The sequence below is a fragment of the Centruroides vittatus genome, unplaced genomic scaffold, assembly GCF_030686945.1.
Source record: "Centruroides vittatus isolate TY-2023 unplaced genomic scaffold, ASM3068694v2 contig_3103, whole genome shotgun sequence".
Classification (NCBI taxonomy): Eukaryota; Metazoa; Arthropoda; class Arachnida; order Scorpiones; family Buthidae; genus Centruroides; species Centruroides vittatus.
The window spans coordinates 1-27,030 of record NW_027121999.1 but is presented as its reverse complement, the minus strand read 5'-3'; the positions used below and the strand labels follow the sequence as shown (position 1 = coordinate 27,030).

The 27,030-nt window shown below is 31.9% G+C and overlaps 1 protein-coding gene and 1 pseudogene across 1 annotated transcript; one reads left to right on the top strand and one right to left on the bottom strand.

Moving 5' to 3' along the window:
• Window positions 1-162: 162 nt before the first annotated feature.
• On the bottom strand, window positions 163-11,274 carry LOC136973169 (lysosomal alpha-glucosidase-like; annotated as a pseudogene).
• A 3,047-nt stretch (window positions 11,275-14,321) lies between these two features.
• On the top strand, window positions 14,322-22,266 carry LOC136973166 (glycine receptor subunit alpha-2-like; the record flags this gene model as incomplete). The annotated part of the gene is made up of 6 exons (XM_067267864.1): window positions 14,322-14,374; window positions 15,713-15,777; window positions 16,724-16,791; window positions 20,579-20,805; window positions 20,957-21,039; window positions 22,101-22,266. Coding segments are annotated over exons 1-6 (662 nt in total), but the record flags the coding sequence as incomplete, so codon positions are not given.
• Window positions 22,267-27,030: the final 4,764 nt, after the last annotated feature.

Genomic DNA, 27,030 nt, shown 5'->3' with positions numbered 1-27,030 from the left:
TAAAAGCAAAAACTACCAATTAGCAATATAGAAAATTTAGCTAATTTGAAACACGGGTCATTATGATTAAAGTTCCACTTTGAAATGGCCATAACATTTTATCAAAGTGGAACTTTCTTTAATTATAATGACTGTGTGTATTTGGACATAATTACAGCTATGTTAAAGTGACTGCTGATGTTTTTATTGATTCCAGAAACTGCCTTAGTCCTGTTCTGGATTAAAGTTTCCCTACAAATTAGTTTTCTGTATAAAAATAGTCTTCACACTGTAAAGCTGATGATATTCTTCCAATTACAATAACTTAATAATTGCAAACATCCTTCAACAAAATGAATTATCCTGTATAACATCATTAGTTTCACCTATAAAGTTTTTCTAAAAAAAATAACACTAGTTATTAAACAATTTTAGGAAAATATTCTAATATAATCTATATTTATACTTACAGTTTCAGATAAATAAAATTTTAACTTCATTTGGATTCAAAAGAGAGAGTTTTGGGAGAAAAATTTTCAAAACCTAGATATATAAAAACACAATTGTTATATTTATAAACTAATTATAGAAGCTACTAGAATTACTAAGCATAGAAATTTGTGAATGGTCTTTTTTACTGTTACAATTAAATACAATAATTCGCTCATTGACAAAGCTACACATCAAGTAGGAGGAAGCTCTTCATATATTTCATCATTATTAACCTAAAGTCTGGGGCTAAACATTGATGACGATGGTATCATTCTTACACATTTCTTTTTGTAGCACAATTGGTGATAATTATTGGCTGCACATAAGATTTCCCAGGAATGTTTGCCATAATTTTTTTTGACCTGCACCATATAATAGAAACTCCAGATTTCTCTTGCTGGAAAGTGGATGTTGTGACTTTACATTCAGGAAATTCTGAAACAAAATACATTGATGATAATGTCTCTCCCACATTGTCTACATGTGAGCTGGCACCCTGGATTGTGTCAGCAGTGGGGAGAAAATGCACTCACCAGCAGTGTCGTAACTAGGGCGGTGCCCAGGCACAGAGCGTAGAAATGATCTGGACCAAATTTTGGGTCATAGTTTTGGGGTGTAGTTACAGATGCTTGCACCGGGCACATAAAAGGCTAGTTACAGCGTTGCTCACCAGTTGTCCTCCATACAGTAGTCCATTTCCAAATATCTTTAGCAACGAATCCCAATTTTAAGCATGGACCACTGTGTCTTTTCTATAGTACTATACAAAGTTGGGATGCCGATAGCAGGACCTAGAGTGATCACCATGCATGCTAATTTACTTCTACTAGTAGCCTTTTTTCTTTTTTTTACTCTCTTTCCTCTGGGCACTATTACATTTTTCTTCTAGGCCAACCATGGAGTTTGCCTGTATTCAATTCCTGATTCTCAGAGCCATAGGCCATTGCATGGTGGGCAACAGGATTCCACCAGCCTCTGGATTGTGGACAAAGATGCTTGTGTTTGTCTCACAAATGAAGGGTATAGATGCAAAAGTCTCACACTCCCCTTTTTAAGACTTTTGGAAAGATGCAAAAAAGCTATTCATTGTTGACACACATATATCATTAAAAAAAATTATTTATAGCATCATCTTTGTTGGCATAGAAACCACTTGCACACAGCCTCAAACTCTTTGTTGCAAAACTCACACTATCTGTATTTTAAAGTTAAATCCCAGTTTTCCCTCCTTTACAAACTTAACTGTTTTTGTTCATAACTAACATTCTCATATAACATAATCAAAAACAACAAGAACCAAGAAAAATGAATCTTAACATTATTATCCCTCCAATGAAATAAACACCAAAAATCAAACTGCACACAATCTTTATTAATTATACTAGTTCATCCATTGTTCACTATTTTAATTGTTTAACACTAAATACTTATAAAAATTATTACCAAAACAGTAAAAAGAAAGTAGATAGAAAATTGTGTGCATTATTACATCATCAACAGAACTGGAGCAGACAATCCCATGATGCTTTGTGTGCGCCAAGGGTTCTCTGATTGGTTGAATTGGAGCCAGCGTCGGATAAAGGGGCGGACAAGCCGGGCGACTGCCCGGGGCGCCGATATAAAAATAAAATATTTTTTTACATTCATTATTTTTTTAGATTTTATAAATTAAAATTGATCATTTTTCATGAGAGATCGATTTTTTAGCAAGCAATAAATGCATACAATTCTGTCTGGTACGTATCAGTCAACAAGATTATTTTTGTCAATGGGTATAAATTTTGGAATACAGAATAAATATAAAAAGAATACAATTGAATCTTATTAATTACTGTTCTGACTTAAAGACATTTTAAGTTTATGGCACTGATACATATAGAAAATTAGAACACTATCAATAAATTCCCCAAATTCATATCCCATTAGCAGTAAAACTCATGCATGATTATTTCACACTTGGGTTTTACAATGTTCAGTATATTACAGTAAATGTTTACTCAGTAAGTGCTTTTTCAAACTTTATGCTTCTAATAATTAATAATTACCTGATGATATTTGTTATACTGAAATGAGACTGCCACACCATTGGCAAGTATTGATTTTGGTTTCCTTTCACATCCTAATACCTTAACAGTTTCTAATTTTGGCATCTTATCATAACCTTTCATTACTGGGATGGTTTTCAAATAATTCTGTAAATTTTTAAATATTATAAAGGCCTATATCATTTTATAAAAATTTATAATTTAAAATTTATATTTATAAAACTTACATTGTATGCTTTAAATTCAATAATGTTATACTTGCTACTTTCTAACGAATCTGAGAATAAAATTCATATTTCAAAATGCACATTTATTTATTTTAATTCATAAAATCTGTACAATTACCTAAAGAATCTCCATCGTCCCAGAAGAGTTCACCTTCTGCCATTTTTGAATCATTGAGAGCAACGATTAAGAAGAAACCATTCAAACGACTAAATAGAGATTCAATATTACATCTTGATTAATAGAAATTTTAATTCTTTAATTATTTTAATTGCTGTAATGAATTTTTCATGATGTATCAGACATTCCATTAAAAAAATACTCATGTTATTTAGTTGTACAGACGTGAGAAGTTTATAATAGTTTCATTTAAAAGGTACAAATGCAACAATTAATCAGACTTTTGGGATCCTATTAGCATTACTTATTTGTGTGTACACAAATAAATAGAGCCATGGAACTAAAGTCCTCCAAAAATTTTTGGAATATCTTAATCTTTCATTTCTTGCAGCAATTTTATCCATAAAAATAGTGCATATTGAGTTTAAATACTTGAGAAGCTAAGTTTTCAAGAAAAATGATGTTTCCATCATTCTCAGAGCAATTAAATTTGAAACTTGATTTCATGAAGTTTTGCATAATAATAAAAAGCTCACCTTTCAGTTGTGGTATCCGATGGAAATTGAGCGGGTAGAATAAACCCGCCTCGAATTGCCAAATGTACTCTATCTATTGGTACATGTATAGGGATATTACCACTTCTCTCAACGTACATTTTTCCGGTATAGTAGTCATACCAAGTATCGTTTGAGAAATACACGTTTACACTAGAGACATTATACGACGATATGAATAGATAAGTAGGCCTATGTATTTGATAAGGACGCTCAAAAATTTAACTTACCGGATATAAAATGGGTATTATCATTAATGATCTTCCCCACAGGAACTGCTCGTCAATTGCATAAGTGTTAAGATCGGTTGGATATCTGAAAGATATTAAAATTATCTACGCAACAGCAGTTTTAATTGACAAGTGATAACATTACTTACTCGAAAAATAATGGTCTAACCACGGGATCTCCGTACACATGACTCTTATAAAACAACGTGTAGAGAAATGGCAACAGAAAGTATCGTGTAGTGAGCGATTGTTTAGCGGCAGCAACTACTTGAGGTCCGAGTATCACCGGATCTTGCTCCTGAAAAACTTAGCAGATGCTGAAATTGTGGACTTCATTTTATTTCAAAAACTTACTTACAATGGTATCATTAGAGTTGTGATTTCTAGAAAACGGGTAGAAAGCTCCCAAAGCAGACCATCGAGTGCAAAGTTCTATGGTGGTGTTTTCTTCGAAACCACAAATATCTGCTCCGGCCATCGATACGCCAAACATGTTGAAATTTAAAATATCTAAAATGTATGGTAACAGGACATGATTTGCTTCAGGATGTGCTATTCATTATAAATAATAAATTTTGCCATCTTACATGGTATGGACCATCTCATATCGTCCCACGTAGACAAAATGTCTCCATTCCAGTTCCCGGAATAATGGCCTAATCCTGCAAAAGAGGCTCTCGATATTACGAATGGACGTCTCTTGAGAAGGGTTTTCAATAATCTGTAAAAATTTCGATCATTTTTACTATTTTAACTGTTAATTTAGGAATTAACGAAAACCTTACTTATTAGTTATTATAGCCTCGTTAAAGGCATAAATGCTATGGATATTATAATGTACGCTTTCGTGATGTTTAGAACTCATGCAAAGAGTGTGCGTATGCAAAGGCTCGACGCCACCCGGAACGTATTGTGGAAAATCGTAAGTTGTATTTGGGCATCCATTACCTTGTCCATCCAGGAAGTTTGCCGGTTCGTTCATATCCTGAAAATCAATAAGACAATACATCTAATTCCATTACTGGCAAAAATAAATACATAAAAATTGAATGCTGCATACAATCCAAGCACCATCAAATTTTATTTCTGAATAAAATCTTTCGAATTGCTTACTCCAATACTTAGATGCATTTGGATGAGTAAAATCTGGATAAACTGTAGTAACTTCGTTCCAAACCTGAAATTGCAATCAATTTTATATATTTATAACTTTAATAGCATAACAATGAAATGTTTACCTTTCCAACAAAAATTTCTCCAGTGATGTTTTTGACGAAAACATGCATTTCTACGCCATCATCATAAGGAGGATATGTTCCCTGTTCCTCACAATTACTAATACCGGGATCCTTATTTTAAACAATAAATAAATATATAATTTATTTAATTATTTAATTTAATTCGATTATATTTACCACTATAGGAATGAAATGCATTCCAACTTTATGCAGTTCTTGGACAAATTCTGGCAAACCTTTATACCTTGTTCTGTCATACGTGAAATCGTTATATTTGTGCATATAATCGATGTCGTTCCATTGTGTATCCTGTAAATTAAGTAGAAATTGTTATTTCACGTATTGTACGCATCGTTAGTCATTTTGTGAAGATCCCTACAAAGGGTATTCCTGCCGCTCGAGTTCTACTCCATACTTCTATGGTGTGTTTTAACGTAGTGTAGTTATACTTGCAAAGATGAAACCCTAAACTCCAATACGGAGGCATGAAAGTGGTTCCTATGATTCTGGTATATTGCCGTACGACATCTAACGGTTTGGGACCCAAGAAAATAAAGAAATCTAAAATTCCTCCTATTGGTCGATAGGTGATGGCCGGTGCCGGTTGAAGAATAATGTCTACAAAAATGATATTATTTATAGTAACACTTATGATATAATGTAATTCGAAGATATAACAACATACCCATTGCGTTACTATTGATTAAAACAACACCGTGACTTTTACCGCTCTCTTCCAACGCCAAGTAAAATGGGTGAGTTCCGTAAGTGCTGTGGTCTTCCTGTTGTAAAGAATTGCGTGTATATTGGAGAAATATCTATCAAAATTCATTTGCATAATTATCTTACCATAGGACGCCGATCGCGATTAAATATGGTAAATCGTTTCCAATTCACGCTTCTGAGTAGAGGAGCTTTATGTTGTCCTAATCCATAAATGAAACGTGAGGGAAGTCGAGAGGAGAATTGTAATAATTGATCCGAATATATCGTCCATGCTAAATTAGTGTGGAATCTGAAAATGGACTCTCAATTTGGGGAAAGTTTATAACATACTTAATCTATGAAGATTTAAGTTAAATAATTTAAAATTCTTCTCTTTCGTGTGTGTTCGGATTTTTAAGAAAAATCCCCACACACAATCATATTTTCCAGTGTATAAACTTTCCGAAGGAACTTTTCAGGAAAAATGTGCGTCTTATATGCAGGCAAGTAGGCCTACGGTTTATAAAGGAGCAAAAATCGAAAAAATGACGCACAAAGCCCATCAGAATCAGTTTTTCATTTACAACACGTGATTTATATATATATTCTGCCAATCAAACGAGTCTGACATGGCACTCCTTCAACTGGAAGTTCCACCATTTTCTCTCTCTTGCTAGCTTTCGAGAACTTTTAGTACTCATAGTGCATATTGATTTAAAAGTTTGTAGTAATGAGCATATATTTCCAGGGTAGTTATATATTTATTAAATACTTTCTTAATTACTTTCGTGCTTACAGTTGTTTAAGACAAAAATTATTTCTATTCTAGACGATAATAATGGCGGGTTCCAGCTTTGTTACAGTACGTTTGTGTATTTTACGTTTTAAAATTTATTTTTAATGTAATTTTCTAATAAAATGTAAAACTTTTAATATCCTAAATATTCATCATGTCCATAGCCAATCAATGCGATTAATTTAGACTATCTCTGTTTTTTTATTCATAAATATCAAGAGCAATTAAGGGCTGCAATTTTTAATTTATATCATTTAAAATATATGCTCTCGATTTTAGTAATATCTTGTACCTGTAAATCACACTTGTCCCGTTAACAGTAGTCATACCAATCTAACTCCGTTCTGGAAAATTTTTTAAATTGAAATAACATGACTTTCGGACTAAACCGGAAGTTACAGTATAGTTAATCGTGACATCCTGTGTCTACGCTATCCACAACTAATCTCGATTTTCATCTAGTTCACTCCATTTTCAAAATTAAAGGAGGGCAGACAATAGATGCCGGTGAGAATTTATAGGTTTCCAATTTGAAAATTGCTGCCCAGTTATAAATACTTAACTCGAGGATCCAACTACAGCAGGAGTGACTCTAGTATTTAATGAAATTTAATGCAGACAATATCATTGTTATATATTTGTTATTTGTATATGTGTCTGTATTATCCAACATTATGTATATGTACTATAGATAACATACATGACTTGCTTGTCTTCGGTTCTTGTAATCGACAGTATTCCATTACTTTTCAAATTGACTGTGTATTGTTTCGTAAATTCGTAATTTTTATTTAAGTTGGGAATATCTAGATTATGGTTTGGAAATTTAACCTCGTAGCGTGTATTATCCGCATCAGTTACCTAAAATTATACACAGAAATTATTAAAATTTATTCAATAAATTTCTGTCTGAAAAGTTCATTTTTACTGCTAAATATATATTTATAAATAAAACTTTGTTGAGACATTGTTATTTTTCTATATTTTCTAATATAATAATAAAAAGTTTATTTAAAATGCAATAATAATAATAATAATTGAGAGGGATATATATTAATAAGGGATGCAAAGAACAGTTACTCATAGATTCAGTCATTCTACGGCAAGCACACAAACAACACAGAAACATACACATGGCATATATAGACTACAGAAAAGCATTTGACAGTGTTCCACACAGTTGGCTGCTCCATATCCTGCACATGTACAAAATACATCCATCACTCATTGCATTCTTTCAAAACACTATGCAGCACTGGAGAACAACACTACATCTCAGGGTTAGTAACACTTTCATACAAACAAACCAAATCTTTATTAGGCGAGGAATTTTTCAAGGAGATTCCTTGAGTCCTCTCTGGTTCTGCTTAGCCCTGAATCCATTATCCAACATGTTAAATAACACACAATATGGCTACAATATCAGGCATGAAAAAACAACACAGTATACACTGTCACATCTCATGTACATGGATGACATAAAACTCTATGCATCCACACAAAAACAACTTCATCAACTCCTACAAATCACACATTCATACACCAAGGACATACAAATGAAATTTGGCCTAGATAAATGCAAAACAGTTCACATAGAAAAAGGAATCCTGAAGAAAGAAGATTTTGCACTTGGAAATGGAGACGTTATTGAATCCATGGAAGAGGGCGAGTTCTATAAGTATTTAGGATTTCAACAGGCCAAACTAACAGAACATACACAAATAAAGCAAAGATTAATTAAAGAATACCAAAGTAGGTTAAATGCTATTCTCAGAACACAATTAAATGCAAAACACACAGTTAAAGCAATAAACACATATGTCATCCCAGTACTCACATATTCTTTTGGAGTTATACATTGGACTCACACAGATCTTGAGCAACTCCAAAAGAAAACAAGAACAACACTTACTAAGCATAAACAACATCATCCTAAATCCGCCACAGAAAGATTAACCCTTCCACGTAAAGATGGCGGACGTGGCCTGATTGACATAGTTAACCTTCACTACAAACAAATACAGTCACTGCGAGAGTTTTTCTACAAAAAACAAGAAACATCACAATTACATAAAGCAGTAACTCTAGCAGACTCAAATAACACACCATTAAACTTACACTCACATCATATGGACACAACACAACATATAAAAAGCATAGACACCATTAAGCAATCGTGGGCTCAAAAGGCACTCCATGGCAGGCATCCTTACGACCTGGCTCAGGATTTTGTTGACAAAACTGCGTCAAACAGCTGGTTAGCTCGGGGATGTCTCTTTGGTGAGACGGAAGGATTCATGATTGCCATACAGGATCAGGTCATAAATACTAAAAACTACAGAAAACACATACTCAAAGATGCAACACTCACAAATGACACATGCAGAAAATGTCACATCATGCCAGAAACTATACAACACATCACTTCTGGTTGCAAGCTCTTGGCACAGACAGATTATTTACACAGACATAATCAAGTAGCAAATATAATACACCAAGAGCTTGCAAAGAAACACAAATTAGTAGACATCCACGAACCATACTACAAATACATTCCACAGACAGTATTGGAAAACAACACGCACAAAATGTACTACGACAGAGCCATAATCACAGATAAAACAATTTACCACAACAGACCAGACATCACACTCATTGACAAACACAATAAAATCACATACATTATAGACGTATCCATTCCAAACACTCACAATATACAAAACGCATGTACTGAAAAAATTAGCAAGTACACAGAACTCGCCCAGGAAATAAGGCATCTGTGGAGGATGAATAGGGTGCTTATTGTACCTGTTGTTCTCTCCTCTACAGGTGTCATACCACACACACTACACAAAAGCCTGGGCACATTAGAATTGAATAGAAACACATACATCACACTACAGAAGGCCACTATATTGAATACATGTCATATTGTGAGAAAATTCCTGAATACAGACACACACACTGATACACTTCTTTAATTTCTGTTTTGGTTACTATGCCTTGACTTTGGTCCGGCATAGTACACAACCGCCGGTGTTGACCGAGTATATCTCACTTAACCCAACATAATAATAATAATAATAATAATAAAAGTTGTTATTAATAGATTTTATAAAAATAACCAAAGAGTTGCGTAACTTTCCCTGCATAATAATTTAGGATTGGTTGCTCTATCTATTATACCATGCTATATTTTATTTAAAAATTCTTTTATATAATTAATTATTATAAAATGGCAAAAGCTTCATTTTGAGGGTAGAGATGAATTTTATAATAATAATAATAATAAAGTGTAAATGCTAATAACGAGTAAAATCCGACCCCAAGCGTCGGATTATCACACGTGACCTCTCCTCAATCTGCTCACAACTCGACTTTTAATCTCCAAAATTTAATAGCATCAATGTCTCTAATACTCAAACCTGCCTGCAAAATTTCAGAAAAAATGACAAATATGAAACGTTGCAAAGTACAATGTATGAAACATAAACGGACAAGTTTTAAAGTAATAGAACGTCAGTATTCTGAAATATCATTGTCAAAAGAAGTGAAGTAGAGCACACGCTTAATCATGGTTGACGTTTTCGAAGATGACACCAGATGTATTAGAGAAGTTGCAATCGACGTTTTCATCGCGAAAACGTGTACGACGGACGTTTTTGCGATGAAAACGTCGGCAGCAACCTCTCTAATACATCTTGTGTCAACTTCAAAAACGTCATATTGTGACGTACTGTCGTCCTGATTTTCGCCATTGCCATCTTGGTAGAGGGCGCGCTTTTGCTGAAAACCTGCGTCGAAGTTCGGGTTAACGGGGTCCTACCCGTTTACTTTATATTAATTCGTTAGCCGTCCATGTGCCTCACTACTTCCACTCGTTCCTGATTACCCACCTATATACGATTCCCCTTCAGATAAGATTTATATATTTAAGATACTATTAAAAATGTTTAAGTCAATGCTATCTGCTTTATGTTTGTTTATTAAGTTATGGCAACGCAACACTTAGGCGATCTGCCTAGGGAGGATGCCTTCCGGGAGGTCTTATAAGGGTAACTGGCTCCTATTCAGGCGTTACAGACGTGGAGGAAACCCGGAAAACTCCACGTGGCCAGCCCGTCCTGGCCAGGCGCGAACCCACGACCGAACTCCCAGTTTTCAGGGAACGGAACCGCTTGGCCACTGGTGAGCCCTATCTGCTTTATACCATTAACTGACGATAAAAATTTAAGATGAATTATAACATATAATGAAGATTTAAATACAAAATATTAATTATAATTTTGTAAGTTTTCGTGTTTATAAAATATCAACTTACACGTAATCTTAGCGTATCCTGGCTATGAAAATATACGGAAACGTTGACATTTGGTATATCCTTTATAAAACCAGAAGACTTAATCCTCTTTAACAGTGCCGAAATTCCTCTTCTATGTTCTGTAATATACTTGACGTCATAACCGGTGAAATTCGTTGGAAAATAGCAACCTGGCACGCCAGTCGGATAACCTCCATCTTTTCTAATTTCACTATTGTTACGTATGCCGTTCCAACAACATCCTCGATTTAAACATTCTTCTTTAGTGGAAGGAAAATCGGGATGACAATCCAACTTATCCACATCTTCAACACCACTGCAGCTGGAGATTTCTTCCTCGATTTTCACGTTTGTAGGATTTATCTTTAATTTTTCAAATGTAAAAGAATCGAACTTACCATGTTTATAAACAAGCGCTTTTGCACTGTAATTTCCGTCATAATATACTAAACAAATGAGAGATAAGAGCAGCGAAATACTGAACATGATTAATATTTTGCTTGGAAATAATTTCATAGCTTTAATTTAACGTTAATGCTACCAGTCGACCGTAAAATAAAATGATACTTGTCATCCCATTGGGCAATACACAACACTAGACTTTACAGTAGAGGAGTGTTTTGATTATTTTAAATCTGATTTTGTTATTGATAATATTTTTGATAGCTATTTTAATCATAATTTAATATGTAGATGTTTACTTATTTTTCACTCGGCATTGCCAATAAAAACAAGTAAAGTATTGTTACTATTGTAATTTAAAATTGTATGCGAAATACACACTGTAATTAGGCCTATATTAAGAACAGCATTGTTCTGGGATAAAGGAGAAAATAATAATCAAAATTTATATATTTTTTTAAATTGAATAATCTAGAGTAAATTATTATCTTGATATGTTATTTTAAACTTCGAAACATTGACAATTATCTTTACAATGATGTTATCAACATTTCGTTATGCAAGTGTCAGAGGGGTTCTAGTTCATTTTTCATTAGAAACAACTTTCCCCGCACTCAAACAGGATGGAAGTTCGATAATTTTTAATTATACTCCGATATAAAACTTAAATAATAAAAATAAAAAACGTAAACTACTGGAGAATACATCTGTATTTTGAGAAATTGTGTGTGGCGCCATCTGTTATAAAAAATTATTTATAAAATCTAATAATATTTATTATAAAAGATAAACAATTTAGTATCGTGGGTAGAGATGAAGATTTAAAAAAATTGTAAATTTCAATAACAAGTAAAATTTTCCTTGTCTGACCCCACTAGAGATATAATCCCTCATCTTATAATCTCAAAATGTAATAGCATCAATGCCCTTAGACGTATTCCAGACAAATTATAGAATTTTTGGTCCCTGAGGTAGTGAGAAAATAGATGCCGATATACACACAACCTACACGTGTCTCATTTGAAATGGACTATGTCACCGGCTTGCTTATACAGATGTATTACCCACGTGTGATGATCTGAATGTTTTTACGCTTTGTTTTCAGAGATTATAAGATATTATGCCTCTATTTATACATTTATAAACAGTGCCAAGAAAAGACAGGGCAGGTTACAATGTTTAAGCTCTCGGTATATTAAAAAATCGTTTAAGATTTTTAATATGTTGCAAATATCAATACAACGAAATGAATATTTTATAACAACTGTCTTTGAGGCACTTTATAATTAACCATTTATTTTCAATTTTTGGATAAAATTAGAAATAAAAGTTTATTTTCAAAATTTAAATTAATTTTGTTTTACATTACCGGGCCTGATTTAACTGCATTGATTATTCGGCCGTCTAAATTAAATATTATACTTCTACGAAAATATTATAAGCCCATTTAACACTATTTGAAACGAACCTCGTATTAATTACTACCATAACTTTTTATGCATATTTTTCACTTAAAATAATCATTTTTATGTATAATTTAGATTGATTAATTATATAATTATACCTTTGCTATTCTAATTGTTTGTATCTCTGTCCACCGATAACGTCACGTATACAAATACTACTATTAATTGATTTCGTGAAAGGTCTTTATATAACTCTTGTTTCTATTGGTTGGTAGCATTGATTATATCATTTGACATTGGCATAAATATTTACTTAAATATAATTATCTCCACAAATTTATATTGTTTCTTTTGTTTATTAAGTAAACAAAAGGAGGAAAATTTTATAAACTTTTTGAAACAAATTTTGCTCCTATCACCGATAGAACTTAATATCTAACAATAGACGTTAGCTTAGAGATGAAGTGTCGGCACGCAATTGGAAAATCTTAAGCAGCAGTAGAAATGGTTTAAATATACAGTATTGTCATTTTATATAAATGAATAGGCTGAAGGAGACGATATATGGACAGAAAACACACAAACTTGGGCCCAACTCTTTCAAAAAGCCATAAAAATGTATCTAAAAATATCAAGAATACAGACACTTTAAAAAATGATATGATATAAAAAGGTACTTTATAAGTTTTGAAGGTCTACATCTAGAGAAGAGAAATTCAGGGGAGTTAGGAGCTTGCGCTCTGCTAGATCCCTTTGTTAAAATAAATTTAAAAAAAATTACATAGGCTTTAATGAGCAAATGAATTTTACGTATTGATTCTGTAATTGCGCTTTTTCATCTTAAAAATCAATCAGCAAACAGGAAAAAGTTAATTGTACTCGAACCTCCAATGACGGCCACCTCTAAACAGCAGCCATTTTTTTGTGTTCTCCTCAGGCGGCCGTTGTTATGAGGTTTCACTGTATTAGATTTTATCCTCCCGTAATTAGAAATAAAAATCCTAAAGTCGATTCTAATTATCTAGGATAGTTACTAATGTCATTGATTAGTTGGATAAGATCCTTCACAACTGTTCGAACAGGTTACTAACTTTTTACAAAAAAAAAAAATAAAATAAAATAAATACCGGTAAATAATCGATAAATTATAGAAATATTCTTCTGTAAAATATATTGTACATATACATTTTTAATAAAAATGTCGAATTTAATTGTATAAATTACAGAAATTCTATTGAACTTGTATTGCAGCAGCTACTACAGATGCAGACTATGCAATTGCATAGGGGCCATTTTATTAAGAAGGGGGAAAAGACCGAGGAATAAAGTATACAATCGTACATTAAAGTACAAAATGTATAATATCGGTATTCGGAAAGGCCCTGAAGAGGCCAGAAGTTCACAGGAATGCCTTTATTTCCGCGTTTGCACCAAGGCCCAAATGTAAAGATGGTTAAAACCAATTTTAATTAGTTGGGCTTCACTTTTCAAATAGCAGACCTATAGAATCGCACTGTCGTCTGTCTATCCTTCCTTAATCTCGATAACGTGGTTAGATAGATGAAAATCGAGACCAGATATGGAAAACTTACGGGCCGAAACCACGATTAAACCATATTCCGGTCTGAATCGGAAGTCAGCTGTTTTAATGACTTTTAAACCAGCAATGTGCTGTATCGACCATTCCTTTCACTCGACACTACATCGCATGTCACTGTTTACTTGCAAAAATCAATACTTTCGACTTCACATTAAACTATTCATTGCACTTTACCGTTATAGGGTTATTTATACCTTAACCGCTGACAATGTTAATGATTTTCTATGCCGCTTTAATGCTCCTATTAATTACTTTTGCAAGGTAAGTCATTTTTCAATTTTAACTTATAAAAATGTACATAATCGAATATTTAAATTATTGATAGATAATGTACGGGAATCGCGTTGTGGTGTGGGGATCTTGGCTCTGTAGATTGCCAATAAGTACTTGAATTAAAGTACTTATTTTGCTTTCTAAAATTGCAAAAATTGAGTTGTTTACAATGAAGCAAGCTTTAAAAATCAATAAATTTTAATAAATACCGTATTTTACGGACTATAAGACGCACTTTTTCTTCGAAAAATTGCCTCCAAAATTCAGGTGCGTCTTATAGTCCGTAAAATACGGTAACAATTTTTGTTTCGTGTGTTTACGCCAATGCATTTTGCAAGAGGGGTCCTTTAACATTGCAGAATCCATGCTACTTTTTAGGTATAGAGATGGCACATTGTTTACGTATTACCATTATGCCATTTCTATACTCTGTTAGTATGTTTACGTATTACTATTTGACTTATATTTTCTTGTTTTCTGGCAATTATATTTTTAAGAACGTAGGAGAAATGGTAAACAAGTTGACAGTATTAAAAAATACGCTTCTTAAAACTCAATCTTCTTTGAAAAATAACATGTTGACGCTCAGAAGTTACTAAAATATTGACAAAAAACATTTTAATTATTCATATAACCTATTCGGGAGCATATTTACGTATTTAACTTCCACGAGATTTGTCCGTTTATACACTTATAACCGTCGGAAATCATACAATTTAATTCAAAAACTACGGTTCCATGCTATTAATTTCATTGAATACTTTCTAAATTAAAATAAAAATTCAATTATTATTTATAGTTAAGTGAATTATAGCATCTTTGATTATACACGCAATCTCCAGTAGATTGCGTGAGAAATTTAATGCTTTTTCTATGGGAATTTCCTTTATCCAAAATTTCTCGAAAACGGAAGTAGTTAGAATCAAACAGTTTTTTGTAATAGAATTCTAATTAATTATTCTATTAACGTTCGGTTCGGAATTTTGAAAACACAATAGATTAATTTTTTACAGGTTTTCTAATATTTTAAGAATTTATAGAAAATTAACGAATTGTATTTTAAAAATTCTGAATTGTGAGTTAATAGAGGAATTAATTCGAAATTGAACGCAAATAACTGTTTGATTCTAACTACTTTCGTTTTCGAGAAATTTTGTATAAAGGATCTTCCCATAGAAAAAGCATTACATTTTTTATGCCATCTACTGGAGATCGCGTGCGTAACCAAAGAGATTATGCATTATATAAAGCCAGCTTTCTCATATAATATTTATTATAAAAATAATAGTAAAAGTAACAATACAATTTTGTGTTTCTTTCCTGTAGTGACAGTGATAATATGGAAATTGTACCGAAGGACTATAATCGTGACCTCCCACCAATTATTAACGGTAAATTAAGGTTACTATAATTATCCATCTTTGAAATTTACATAATTATATATAAATATAAAGGTTATTTATAACTATCTATAGCAACACCCTTTATATTTTTAAAATATAATTCTAATATTCCAATTAGTAGAAACAGTAAATCCTTCAGTTACTGATATTATCATCAAAATATTCTTTAGCTGTACTGATTATTATTCAGTGGAGAAACGGGAGGCCTAAATTTGTAGGGCCTTTTGGCCCCTTAATTCTACTTTACACGTGTGTAGGCCTGCCTATAAAATGTTATGGCATTCGAAACTACAAAATTATTATAAAACTGTATTAAATGTATTAATTATAGTTAAATATATATGCCACAATGCCGGGCTGCAATTTTTTCTTACAATGCTCTCAATTTTAGTATTCTTGTCCCTGTACAGTACATCATTCTTTTCCTGTTAACAATAAAGTCATGCCGGTCATCTAACTAACTCCGTTCTTAAGATTAAAAGGGCGGACAGGCTGTAGTGGGAATTTATAGCTCAATTATTCCTGGATTTGGCCGGCTTAGGACCGTAAAAATGCCCAAAACTTTGGGAGTAGTGTATTATACTAAGAAATACAGATATAATTTTGAATTTTAAACATTTTATTTTATTTTAAAATTACTTTTTAAATTTGCGTACCAATTTAATATTGAATTCAGATGTAAAAAATAAGGACATTTCAAAGTAAACAACAAGATTGAATATCGAGCGATTAAAAAATCGTTGGGTATTCAAGGACAGAAATTTAAAATATTCAGTTAATTTATTGATTTCTAAAATATTTAAAAATTTATAACAATATTAATTATAATTAAGACGGCCCTTGTTAAAGGGGGCCTTTGTTAAACCAAATTAAGGTTTAATTAGTATTTTTAGTAGTTAAATCTATAATTAATGCAAAAATTCCGTTTTTTCAGATCTTCCAGTACCTGTTTATGTGTCCTGTCAAATACTTGGGATCGATAACATAAATGAAGCAAGCATGGTGAGTGAACCACTAATTAACATGATTAATATTGCTTTATATTACGTAAAGAGCTTTTACCGTATTATTTTTTGCATTAACCATTATAATTCCTGTTATTGTTTTTCTTGTATGAATATTTAAATCGTAACTTCTTTTTTGCTTACATAAATAGGGAATGAGGACCAAAGTATAATTTAAAATCCATAAACACGTGTCCAAATTTGTTTGTTCATTAGGAGTTTTGTCATTCGCTCTTACGCTATGTAAAAACCCTGTATATCTTATATCTATTTCACCCTTATTGAGAACCCTGTAATAAGTTACGTATTAGCTTAGATTGTATCCAAGCTTTCATTTAGAATCGTTGGTAAATGGAAGTTTTCTGGCACTTTAACGTTGAGGAACGTGTGTAAGACGAGTGGGGTAGTTTCGGAACAAGGTATAAACTTAGGCTGAAAACCATTTCTCGATACAAAAATGAGACGGGGGTAGCCTCAGCTGATAAATATATGGTCCATTATCATCATCATTCCTTCGTGAAATATTGCTAGGCATTATTAACAATTGATAATATACTAACAAATGTACCAACAACTATATTGATTTGGTGGCATTGAAAGTCTCAGTTTTGTTTTATAATTAGCATTGCTCTCGTGGATTTAATACTTAATTTCGATTTCTTTTTTGACTATAGCAATTCATGAGTATTTAAAAATCTACATTTGGTTACATTCATACCAAGTAATTAAACTTCTCAATAACTTTATAGTTACAAACAACATACAAACTGAAGTGATGGAATACAGTAACGCAACACTCGGGCGAACTACCAAGGGGAAGTGCTTCCCAGGACTTTTAAACTGGTCCTTATTTAGGTACAGGCACGCGAAGCAAACTAAGCAAACTTCACTTGGACAATATCTTGGATAGGCACGATTCACACGGCTAGCATATTTGGCAGACACGAACTCGCAACCAACTACCAATGTTCATTGGTTTTATCCATTGTGCTACTGGTGTGGCACAAACAAAATGGTTTCTACAAGTATGTTGTAATAGAAATTAAAATGTTTTAACAGCAGCAAAGGTTTGGTGAACAAGTAGGCCTATGTTGATCCTCATAGAATCATTTTCAGGCTATACAAATTTGTATTTTAGGTTGGATATTTGAAAGTCGAAAGTACTTGTTCACTAAACATTTATTTTTTTTCTACTTGGTTTGTTATTTTAGCGGTTCTAGAATGTGGCATGCACCACCAAGTTAATCTATCACGAAACTATCAAAAGTTTAACTAACTATTCATAAACAAACAGCTTAATAACGTTTTCTACTTCCATTAGCTAGTGTATTATTAATCAATACCACCAATTCCATTGATCATTTGACAATAGCAATATTTTATAGTATATTGAGATAGAATTAGTTAATAAAAGGTAATGTCTTATTCACTTTTAATATAACAGGTCCTCAATTTTACCACTAAATGACAGTAGTAGTGTAGACGCTATTACCGACAATTCCGTGAAACGAAGATTCGTTAAATCGAGGGCCTATTATAGTCTAATAAGATTAATATCTAAATAATTAAAGTACATTTGTTTTAAATAAACAAAAAAACAAGTTGCGTAATTTTCCCGGTAAAAGAATTTAAAATTGTTTGTCCTGCCATCTATTATATTTTATTTAAAATCTTTTTATATTGTTAATTATTATAAAATGGACAGAAGCTTAATATTGTAGCTAGAAAAATGCTAACAACAAGTAGAATCTTTATTAAGTCCAACCTACTCGAGATATCACACGTGACCCCTATCTCCCCACTCTGTCGACCTTTAACTACCAAAATTTAACAGAATAGATGTCCCTAACATACGAAACTCCCTGCAAAACTTCAGAAATTTTCGACGAAAGACACAAGACTTATTAAGCTTTAAATTGGGGGAACCATTAACTCCATGTGCGTGTATGGCACATGTAGTTAATCGTTTATTACCCCTATATACAAAAAAAAGACCCGATACTTTTGTTTATATTTATTGATGTTTCAAGGTCCCAGAGTTCAAAAATGTAAAAATCTTCGGGGAGGGGGTGATTTTTTGCCTGATTGCCATACCTCTGTTATATATAATAAATGGAAATTATATTATAAATCTACAATGAAATAATTACATCGATTGTGTATTCGATGAAGTGTACGAAACGAGATTTTTTTTTTTTTTACACAACACCTGTAGCGTTATAAAAGGAAATCGATTTTATTAATACTGAATTTCCGTTTGACATTTTTACTAAATTTATTTATTTAGAATATGAAGATATCAGTTTTACATCTCCCTGAACTTGGAGGTACAATCTCCAACCCGTCGCTCGCGGTAGAGTTACGAATTTATTAATATTAAGCACTCAGAAGTGGGTAGAAATAAATAACTCCACCTCTTAATCACTAATGTGTGTTCTGTTTAATAAATTTATCTGTTCGTTTATACAGTAAAACCTGTATAAACCGGAATGGCACGAATATTTTTCCGTTTAGGCAGGTTCCGTTTTAGACAGGTTTTTCCGTATTTATAACTAGCAGACGGATCCTAGACATTAAATATGAAATATTTATTATTCTATATATATATATATATAGATTATTGTTTACAAAGCTGTGTGTACTGTAGGTGTGTGTTTTGTGTCGTGTATGCTGTTTATTTGTGCGCAAATTTTAAGAAATAATAAATATATAAAACAAAAGAATTTCATTCGTAACTTTAAATCGCTAAATTCGTTTTTAAGCCAGTACATAAAAGCAATTTTTATATAGTTACTAATTGACAATCTGTGTGTTGTTTAACAAAATGCATGTATTGTCTATGATGTAAAACAATATATTATACAAATTGTCAATATCTAAAACAATATCCAAAGAAGAGTAATAGATAAAGAGGGGAAAGTAGAATGTTAATGAATGTGTTAGAAAACGGAATGAAGTAGAAGCAAAGGGCAAATGAATAAACTTGTATAAGACGGTTTACATTGAGGAAGCGTTATAAACAATCGACCAGAGTAATCTCGAGTTACACCAGTAGCAACGGGAACGTGTCGTCGAGAATGTCACTGGAAGCTGTGGAAGCGCTGCTTCCTTTGTATTTTCTAAAATATAAATACACATTGCGCGATTATTTTCATATTTGAATGTACTTTGAATTACTTAAAATTAATATTTTATTATAACCGCATTATGTATTTTATTACAGATTTCTATATGAAATCTGTAATAATACGTAAGTCAAAAAGTAATAATACAACAGATGAAGTCTCCCAGTGCCTTACAGACTTGTCAACGCAACTGTCCCGGGGCCACCTTCGATCGACGATCAAAGAACCAAATCGACGTCCGAACAGCTGATTGTCCTAAAGCAAACAATTTGTACATAGTGTATGTTTACTTTAGGTTAAAATAAACGGCTGTTGTCAGATACTTGTCGTCTTTGTCTCCTCCGCCACCACGCACGTACGAAGGGACCCTAGACCATCACTGGCGCGCAATTAACTGATTGCCCCTGGAAGTCGTCTTCTTACGGAAACACAGCTTCTCTATCATCAAATGTCACGGCACGCCACTGTCACGTGGTACCAACTCGTTCAGTAGGACAGGGACAATTCACCGAACGAGTTCGTTACACGTGACATTCCCAACACACGTGACCCGGATGTATGATGATGATGTGAATTAAAAAAAGGAAAAAATTTATTGATATTTAGATGTTTATCAACTCATTTATTATAAAACATTCTTTTTTATTTATGTTATTTTAGGATTTCCGTTTACTACTATTGATTATAACAGTTTGGAAGGATCCGAGATTGTATTTAAGGCATTTAGTTTCTGAATATCCCGTTGTTTTTCCTTCTGCTGAAAAAAATAAAATCTGGATGCCAACATTTGGATTTCCTAACAGCAAAAAAATCGAGAAATTTGATGAAACGACGGGTTTTTTTGGTGTAAAAGTTTTAAAGGACGAATCATTGTATGGAGTTATCAGGTATATTAAATCGTAGCAATTATTGTTTACAGATTATGTTAATTTAATTAATTTCTAACACTCTTAAAATATTTATTTTACTGTTTAATTCGTCTTTAATATGTTGTGTTTAATTTAAATATTAAATAAATTCGTACAACTTGATTTACAGGACAAATTTGTTAGTAGACTGCCCAATGGAATTACACGATTATCCTATGGATGTCCAGATTTGTCAATTTTTAATTTCTATCAGTAAGTTAACCACAGGTTTATTTTTTTCTTAAGAAACACTTATTTATTTAGAATTATATTTTACACTTTTCCATGTTATTAAATGTCGTAAATAGGGCTAAATCTAATAAGTCAAAGTTCCTCCTCGTAAGAATCTACAAGATGCTCCGGAGAGCCGCTAACACTGATATGGAAGACCTCTTTATGGCGGGTCACCACCCGGTTGTGAAGTAACTGCAACAGAGAATACCCTGTTGCAGTTACCATGCCCCTTCTCTATGTAAGTGTTAAATTACACTAAAATGTCTGGCAGACACTACAGCATGAGTATTCGTAAGATGCCACTTCTGCATTAACCTGCCGTATTATTTTCAAAACAGACATTTACTTTAAAGTCCTCTTTACATATTTTACATCTTTTTATACTGTACCACAAAGCCAGACACTTTAATATACTAGGCATCTCGTGACACCAGCAACTTATTGAAGAAAAAGTATTTTTTAATTTTTCCAATCGATATTTACTCAAAATTTTCTATTTATATCGTGCATTTATAGCTATTTTGGCAAGGTAAATAGAAAGGAAAAGAATTTGATTTGCAGTATTAAATTTTCGTGATGTGATACGAAACCATTAGTGAGTCTTGTTAAAACAATATCTTGACCTACATGCGATATGAGTATATCCATAAAGCAATCTTAAGAGCTGCGAACAGAACCATTTACTAACACAATTCTCGTGTAACAATGTTTAAAATACATATAAATGTCGATATATTTTGATAAAAAGTTTAAAAAATTGAAAGTTTCGCTGCTTGTCAATACATAGAATTGAACTGATTGAGTGATTTTTAAGAGAGTGCCTCACAAAAGGTCACTGTAGGGAAACTGGCCCATATTTAAATGTTAAAAATACATGTTTTACGTTAATTATCATATTAAGTGAATTAAATAATAAAGTTCTTTGTGCTAAATTTTTATTACTTCATAAGTAAATATATTTAATGTAAGACTATAAAGATTGTAGTAAGAATGTAATTTGGAATTTAGCCTGTTTTTAAAGCTATTTTATAATTTTTAAGAGATATATACAGATAAAGAAATTGTATTAAAATGGTTGGGAGAAGAAGGAAGTCCTTATCAGTACCTTGGTAAAAGCATTCATATCAGGAATATGAATTTACTAAAATTTCAGATGAACAATGTTCAAGCAAAGAAATTTACAGCTGTATGGGTCAGCGGTAAGTTGTACCACATTTATTTATTTCTTCTTATATTGTAGTTAAGTTTAATAATTGATTTTTTGAATTATACATTCGGTACTTCAGTACAGTGTGATTCAAATTATAGTTACACTATTTGGCACCTTATGCAATGGGCAAAACCACGTGGAATTTAATTTGCACGTGTTTCAGACAATGGGGAGGAGCTTTATGAGAAGGAATAGCTCTAAAAATTATTGTTAGGAATGCTATGTAGTGTCCATTTAGGTTTAGAAAACGTTCATAGTCAACCATAATTGGCTTACTCAGGCAGATTACGTTTAATTACTGATAATTTTATTAAAAATTGCAATTACTGACAATCAGTGTGAAGAAAGAATTGATTGTCAGTCATTACAATTTACACTGCTGAAATGCAATACAATGCTGGTAAGAGGTGGCTGTTAGTATCAATCAGAGGATGGTAGAAACCAGAAGCTAATACAGCAAGATAGCATTCTTAACTGCAGCATGCAATTGACCTGATGAAATCTGATGTAAGTGCCGCAGTTAGCAATTTTTTTCGCATAAAGATCTTCCCCATGGTCTGAAAAATGTGCAAGCCAAATTTAACGAAGTTTTACCCATTCTGAATAAGTTAACATTATATACAGAGTGATAGAAATTAAAGAAAAATTATTTTAAGATTTAAAGACCTAATTTATCTAATTCTGATGAAACTAATAATATAAAGTTTTTACTTCCCACGAGCAAATAAACTTATTCTATGCTTCTAATTATGAACTTATCATTTTAGAATTTTATAATCATTTGTATCATTACAGCATTTGATAGACATTTACATAAGACCTTATTTGAAACTTTGAAAACAAAATTACGTGATAAAGTTTACATTTCTCTATTATATACTCGATGATGTCAATATTAGTCCGCACGCAGAATGCAGCTTAGTGACTTTTTTGTCATTTAACACACTAAATTCACGTGAGCACAAATGTCCTAAAGATCAATATAGTAGTTTCATATGCATAACCTTAATAAATAAATTCATCATCAGACTTGAATATTACAGCTCTGTTAACTGACTTTATGAGATTTGAAACACACGGACAGACAAACAAATCTATGCACGGAAAATAAAAATCGATGCCATTTTCGGCGCCATTATTCTTTTCAAAAGAAACGGATATGAATAAAATACGAAACAGACAATAGCCATTATATTATTACTGTATCAATAATTCTGTGATTTATAAATATTTCATAAAAATTCTTTATTATTTGCTTTGTGTTTATGTTTATGCAGATAAAATTTCAAATTCAAATTATTTGATATTATTAAATGTCAACTGAAAAAATGGTTTTAAAATCTACTTTATCAGTAAATATTCTATGAATATTTATACACAAATACGTATTAAAATAAGTAACAATTTAAAAGCTATCAAAGTATCAGACAGAGAAAGTAAATTGTCACCGCCATGTTATGTAATGAGCCGTTGTCCCGTAATTTGTCCACTATAATTCAAATTTTCAATATTTTACAGGCCCCCTTCAAAATACGACGCACAGCATATGAATCATTTAATACAAAAAATCAATTTACTAACCTTTTTTAAACAATATTTCGCCTTACTAAAAAAGATAAAACCACCGAACACGCCTGATCACGGGTTGGCCACGTATAGTTTTTCGGGTTGCTGTGTGACGTACTTAGTGACGTAGCGTTAAAAGGAGTCGAATATCGAGAAATTAGCATTTCAAGCCATCTATTCACGTACGCAGGGTGTTCTTTCGTAGTAAATTGATCATGATCTATGACTTTCTAATTGTCCTTTTTCGTATTGTGCATGGTTTCCGAGACAGATGCACTTACTTCCGAATTTTACCGCTGTGGCGCTGCAAGCGATCTCTTCTCGTAGCTTATAATCACCACTAAAATTGGATGAGATTTAATTTAAAAATTGCTGCCCAATTTTAGTGGTGGCTATAAATTGCAGACCTATACATTCTTACTGTCTTCTTTATATGAGACATTCACAAGCCGAATCGATTAACTCCACATTTCGAATTTTTTTAAATTTTAGCGTGAAAGCACTTGATATACTCGTAACTGTTTTATATTCATAAGTTTCCCTAATAATAAGGATTGATACCACTTAATGACAAAATTTTATTGGTCATCGAAAAGAATTTTATTTATTTCAGAAGCCACTCTAATTAACTTTATACTGTAACGTTAATCCGCCAGCGCACACTGCAGCATTGTATCGTAGTGTGTGCTGACCGGTGCTTTGTAGATAACGTGAATTATTTAATGTTATTTGAAGTAAGTATACTTGTGGAATATTGAACGATTGTTTTAGAGAAAAGAAAAGTTATACCCGTTATATCCAAAATGGATGAAACTAAAACTAATTTTTTCATTCTTCCTATTAAACATGATTCTCATAAAAATTTAAAAACAAATCAACATGATGGGATTTCAAATACAGCTGACAAAGAAGACATCGTTTATGTTGATGAATAATCAATTTAAACAAAATAATAACAACAACCATTGTAACAATAACAGAATAGTTATTATACATTTTTGCGAAAAATCTTTCATAAAAATTGTACGATAATGTCAAGATTGAATTTGATGTTATTACATGTTTCAGTTGCAAAATCGATTAACTCTCTCAATCACACCAAAGTTGTAATAATAATAGCATAGATATAAAATGTACAAGATAACGATTATAGCATATGTCGTTAAATAAAAGCTTTATCTACAATAATACATTCTACAATGTTTATTTGAATTTATATTTTATTATTACTTTATCACTTTTCTCCACCTTTTGAAGTTAATCGATTTGGCGAGTGGCACATATATAGATTTACTCCTCGCAATAGATTAATCGCCATTATAATATATTTTAGATATTATTTATATATTTACTTAAAAATAGTTTTAACAACAGAAGCTCAGACTAATTAGTAATTATTGTTTTTCTACGGTCATCAATACTTACGTTTTTATTATTTAATAATTAAAAGATATAAAATTAATTACATAAGAGAAACTTTAATTTAATTAATACGTATTTATTCCATTTACCTAACCCTTAATTACATCTGCTTGTATAAAGATTAATTACCATTCTATCAAATTTCAGTATGGCATTATTATTTATAATTTACGAGGCATTAAAATAGTGATATCATTATGTGCTAATTATGCGCAAAATGTTAATTTCATGCAATATTTCCATAATTTATAAATTGTAATTAAAGTCTAAGTATTACATAATAAATCATGTTAGATTAGGTTCTGTTTTTCTCATAAAACACCCTACAAACACCTTACATGCCCATGGTCAGGATCTGCTCCTGACCATGGCTAACTAAACCTGTAGTGATTTAATATTTGAGATATTCATTTCCCCTTTACTTTCCCGGCGGTTATGTATACGTAACAAGGAAAAGTATTGGAATCGTGTCAAATTTGACATCACGGATTGGCAAGCCTGTATTTCCTTTAATATCTTAGGATGAGTTAAAGACTAAAAATCAAAATTTGGCATGGTAACTTGTAAATCACGGGCATTGGTGGTAGTAAATTTTGGTGGTTAAAGATCGAGGGGATGGGAAGATAGAGGGGGTCGTGTGTCAAATCTTTGTTGGTTGGGTTCAGACTTAATAGAGTTTATTCGTTATTAGCATTTACAGTTTGTTTGTTTGTTTATATATATAAACACGCCACACTACGTTCCTAACTTTTTTCCTATTTTATACTAATTAATAATAATAAAAACTTTTTATAACAAAATAAAATAATAGATGGCGCCACACACAAGTTTATTTATTAAGGTTAATAATATATGTTATGTTTGAAATAACATCTCATAACAGTCGGGAATGTTAAGCAACTCGTTGCTGCATTTTTCAAAATTAAAATACAGTACATTCGTCAATTTATATTTCTAATGAATGTATGAAAATAAATTATATTTCTTTTGTCTGGCAAATTTTTGTCACTTTCTAGCTTTCCAATGTTACTCTAACTTGTAAGCCACAATAAAACATTAGATACTGCAGAGTTTACTGTTTTTCTGTGTTTTTCCCATAAAAAATTTTTTTAGTGGCCAACAAATTGCGGTATCAATTAAAATAAAAATTTCTAACTTTCCTTTAATGGGTCACGTGATAAATACTAAAATTTATCTTGTGTCCGAGATTCCCCACATTTAGATAGGAGGGGTGGTGTAGGTGTTTGCCTATCGTTCTGACAGACATGAGATTAGATCTTGGTAAATAAAGAACCCTAGGAATATTTTCGAAAACTATATATCAACACGCCTCCTCGTGATCATGGCCAAATCCTCAATTGTACTGGAAAAAAGACTTTCTTAGAAGTCCTCTTCGTATTCGAATTCCATGACGACAGACAGGAGAATACATTAATGTATTATTGTTCTGTTCATGTTAACTAACCTTTTTCAGCTACTTGGAAGAAAAAAAGAGACAAGAGTCTAAACATCATAATAAAAATAACCATAAACACAATCACGTTCATATTTTGAATATTCCAAATAAATTTAAGCGTTAAATAATTTATTTACTTTTCTTGCTGTTGAAAAAACAATTGCTCATTCAACTCTCTGAACTTCTGTAAATAATTGTAAAATTCTTTTCAGAAGTGAAAATTTTAATTTAAAATTTATAGATATAACTATTTGTTTATTATATAACATGCTAGTAGTAGTCAAATGAGTGGCACTAATCACAAAATTCCCATAGG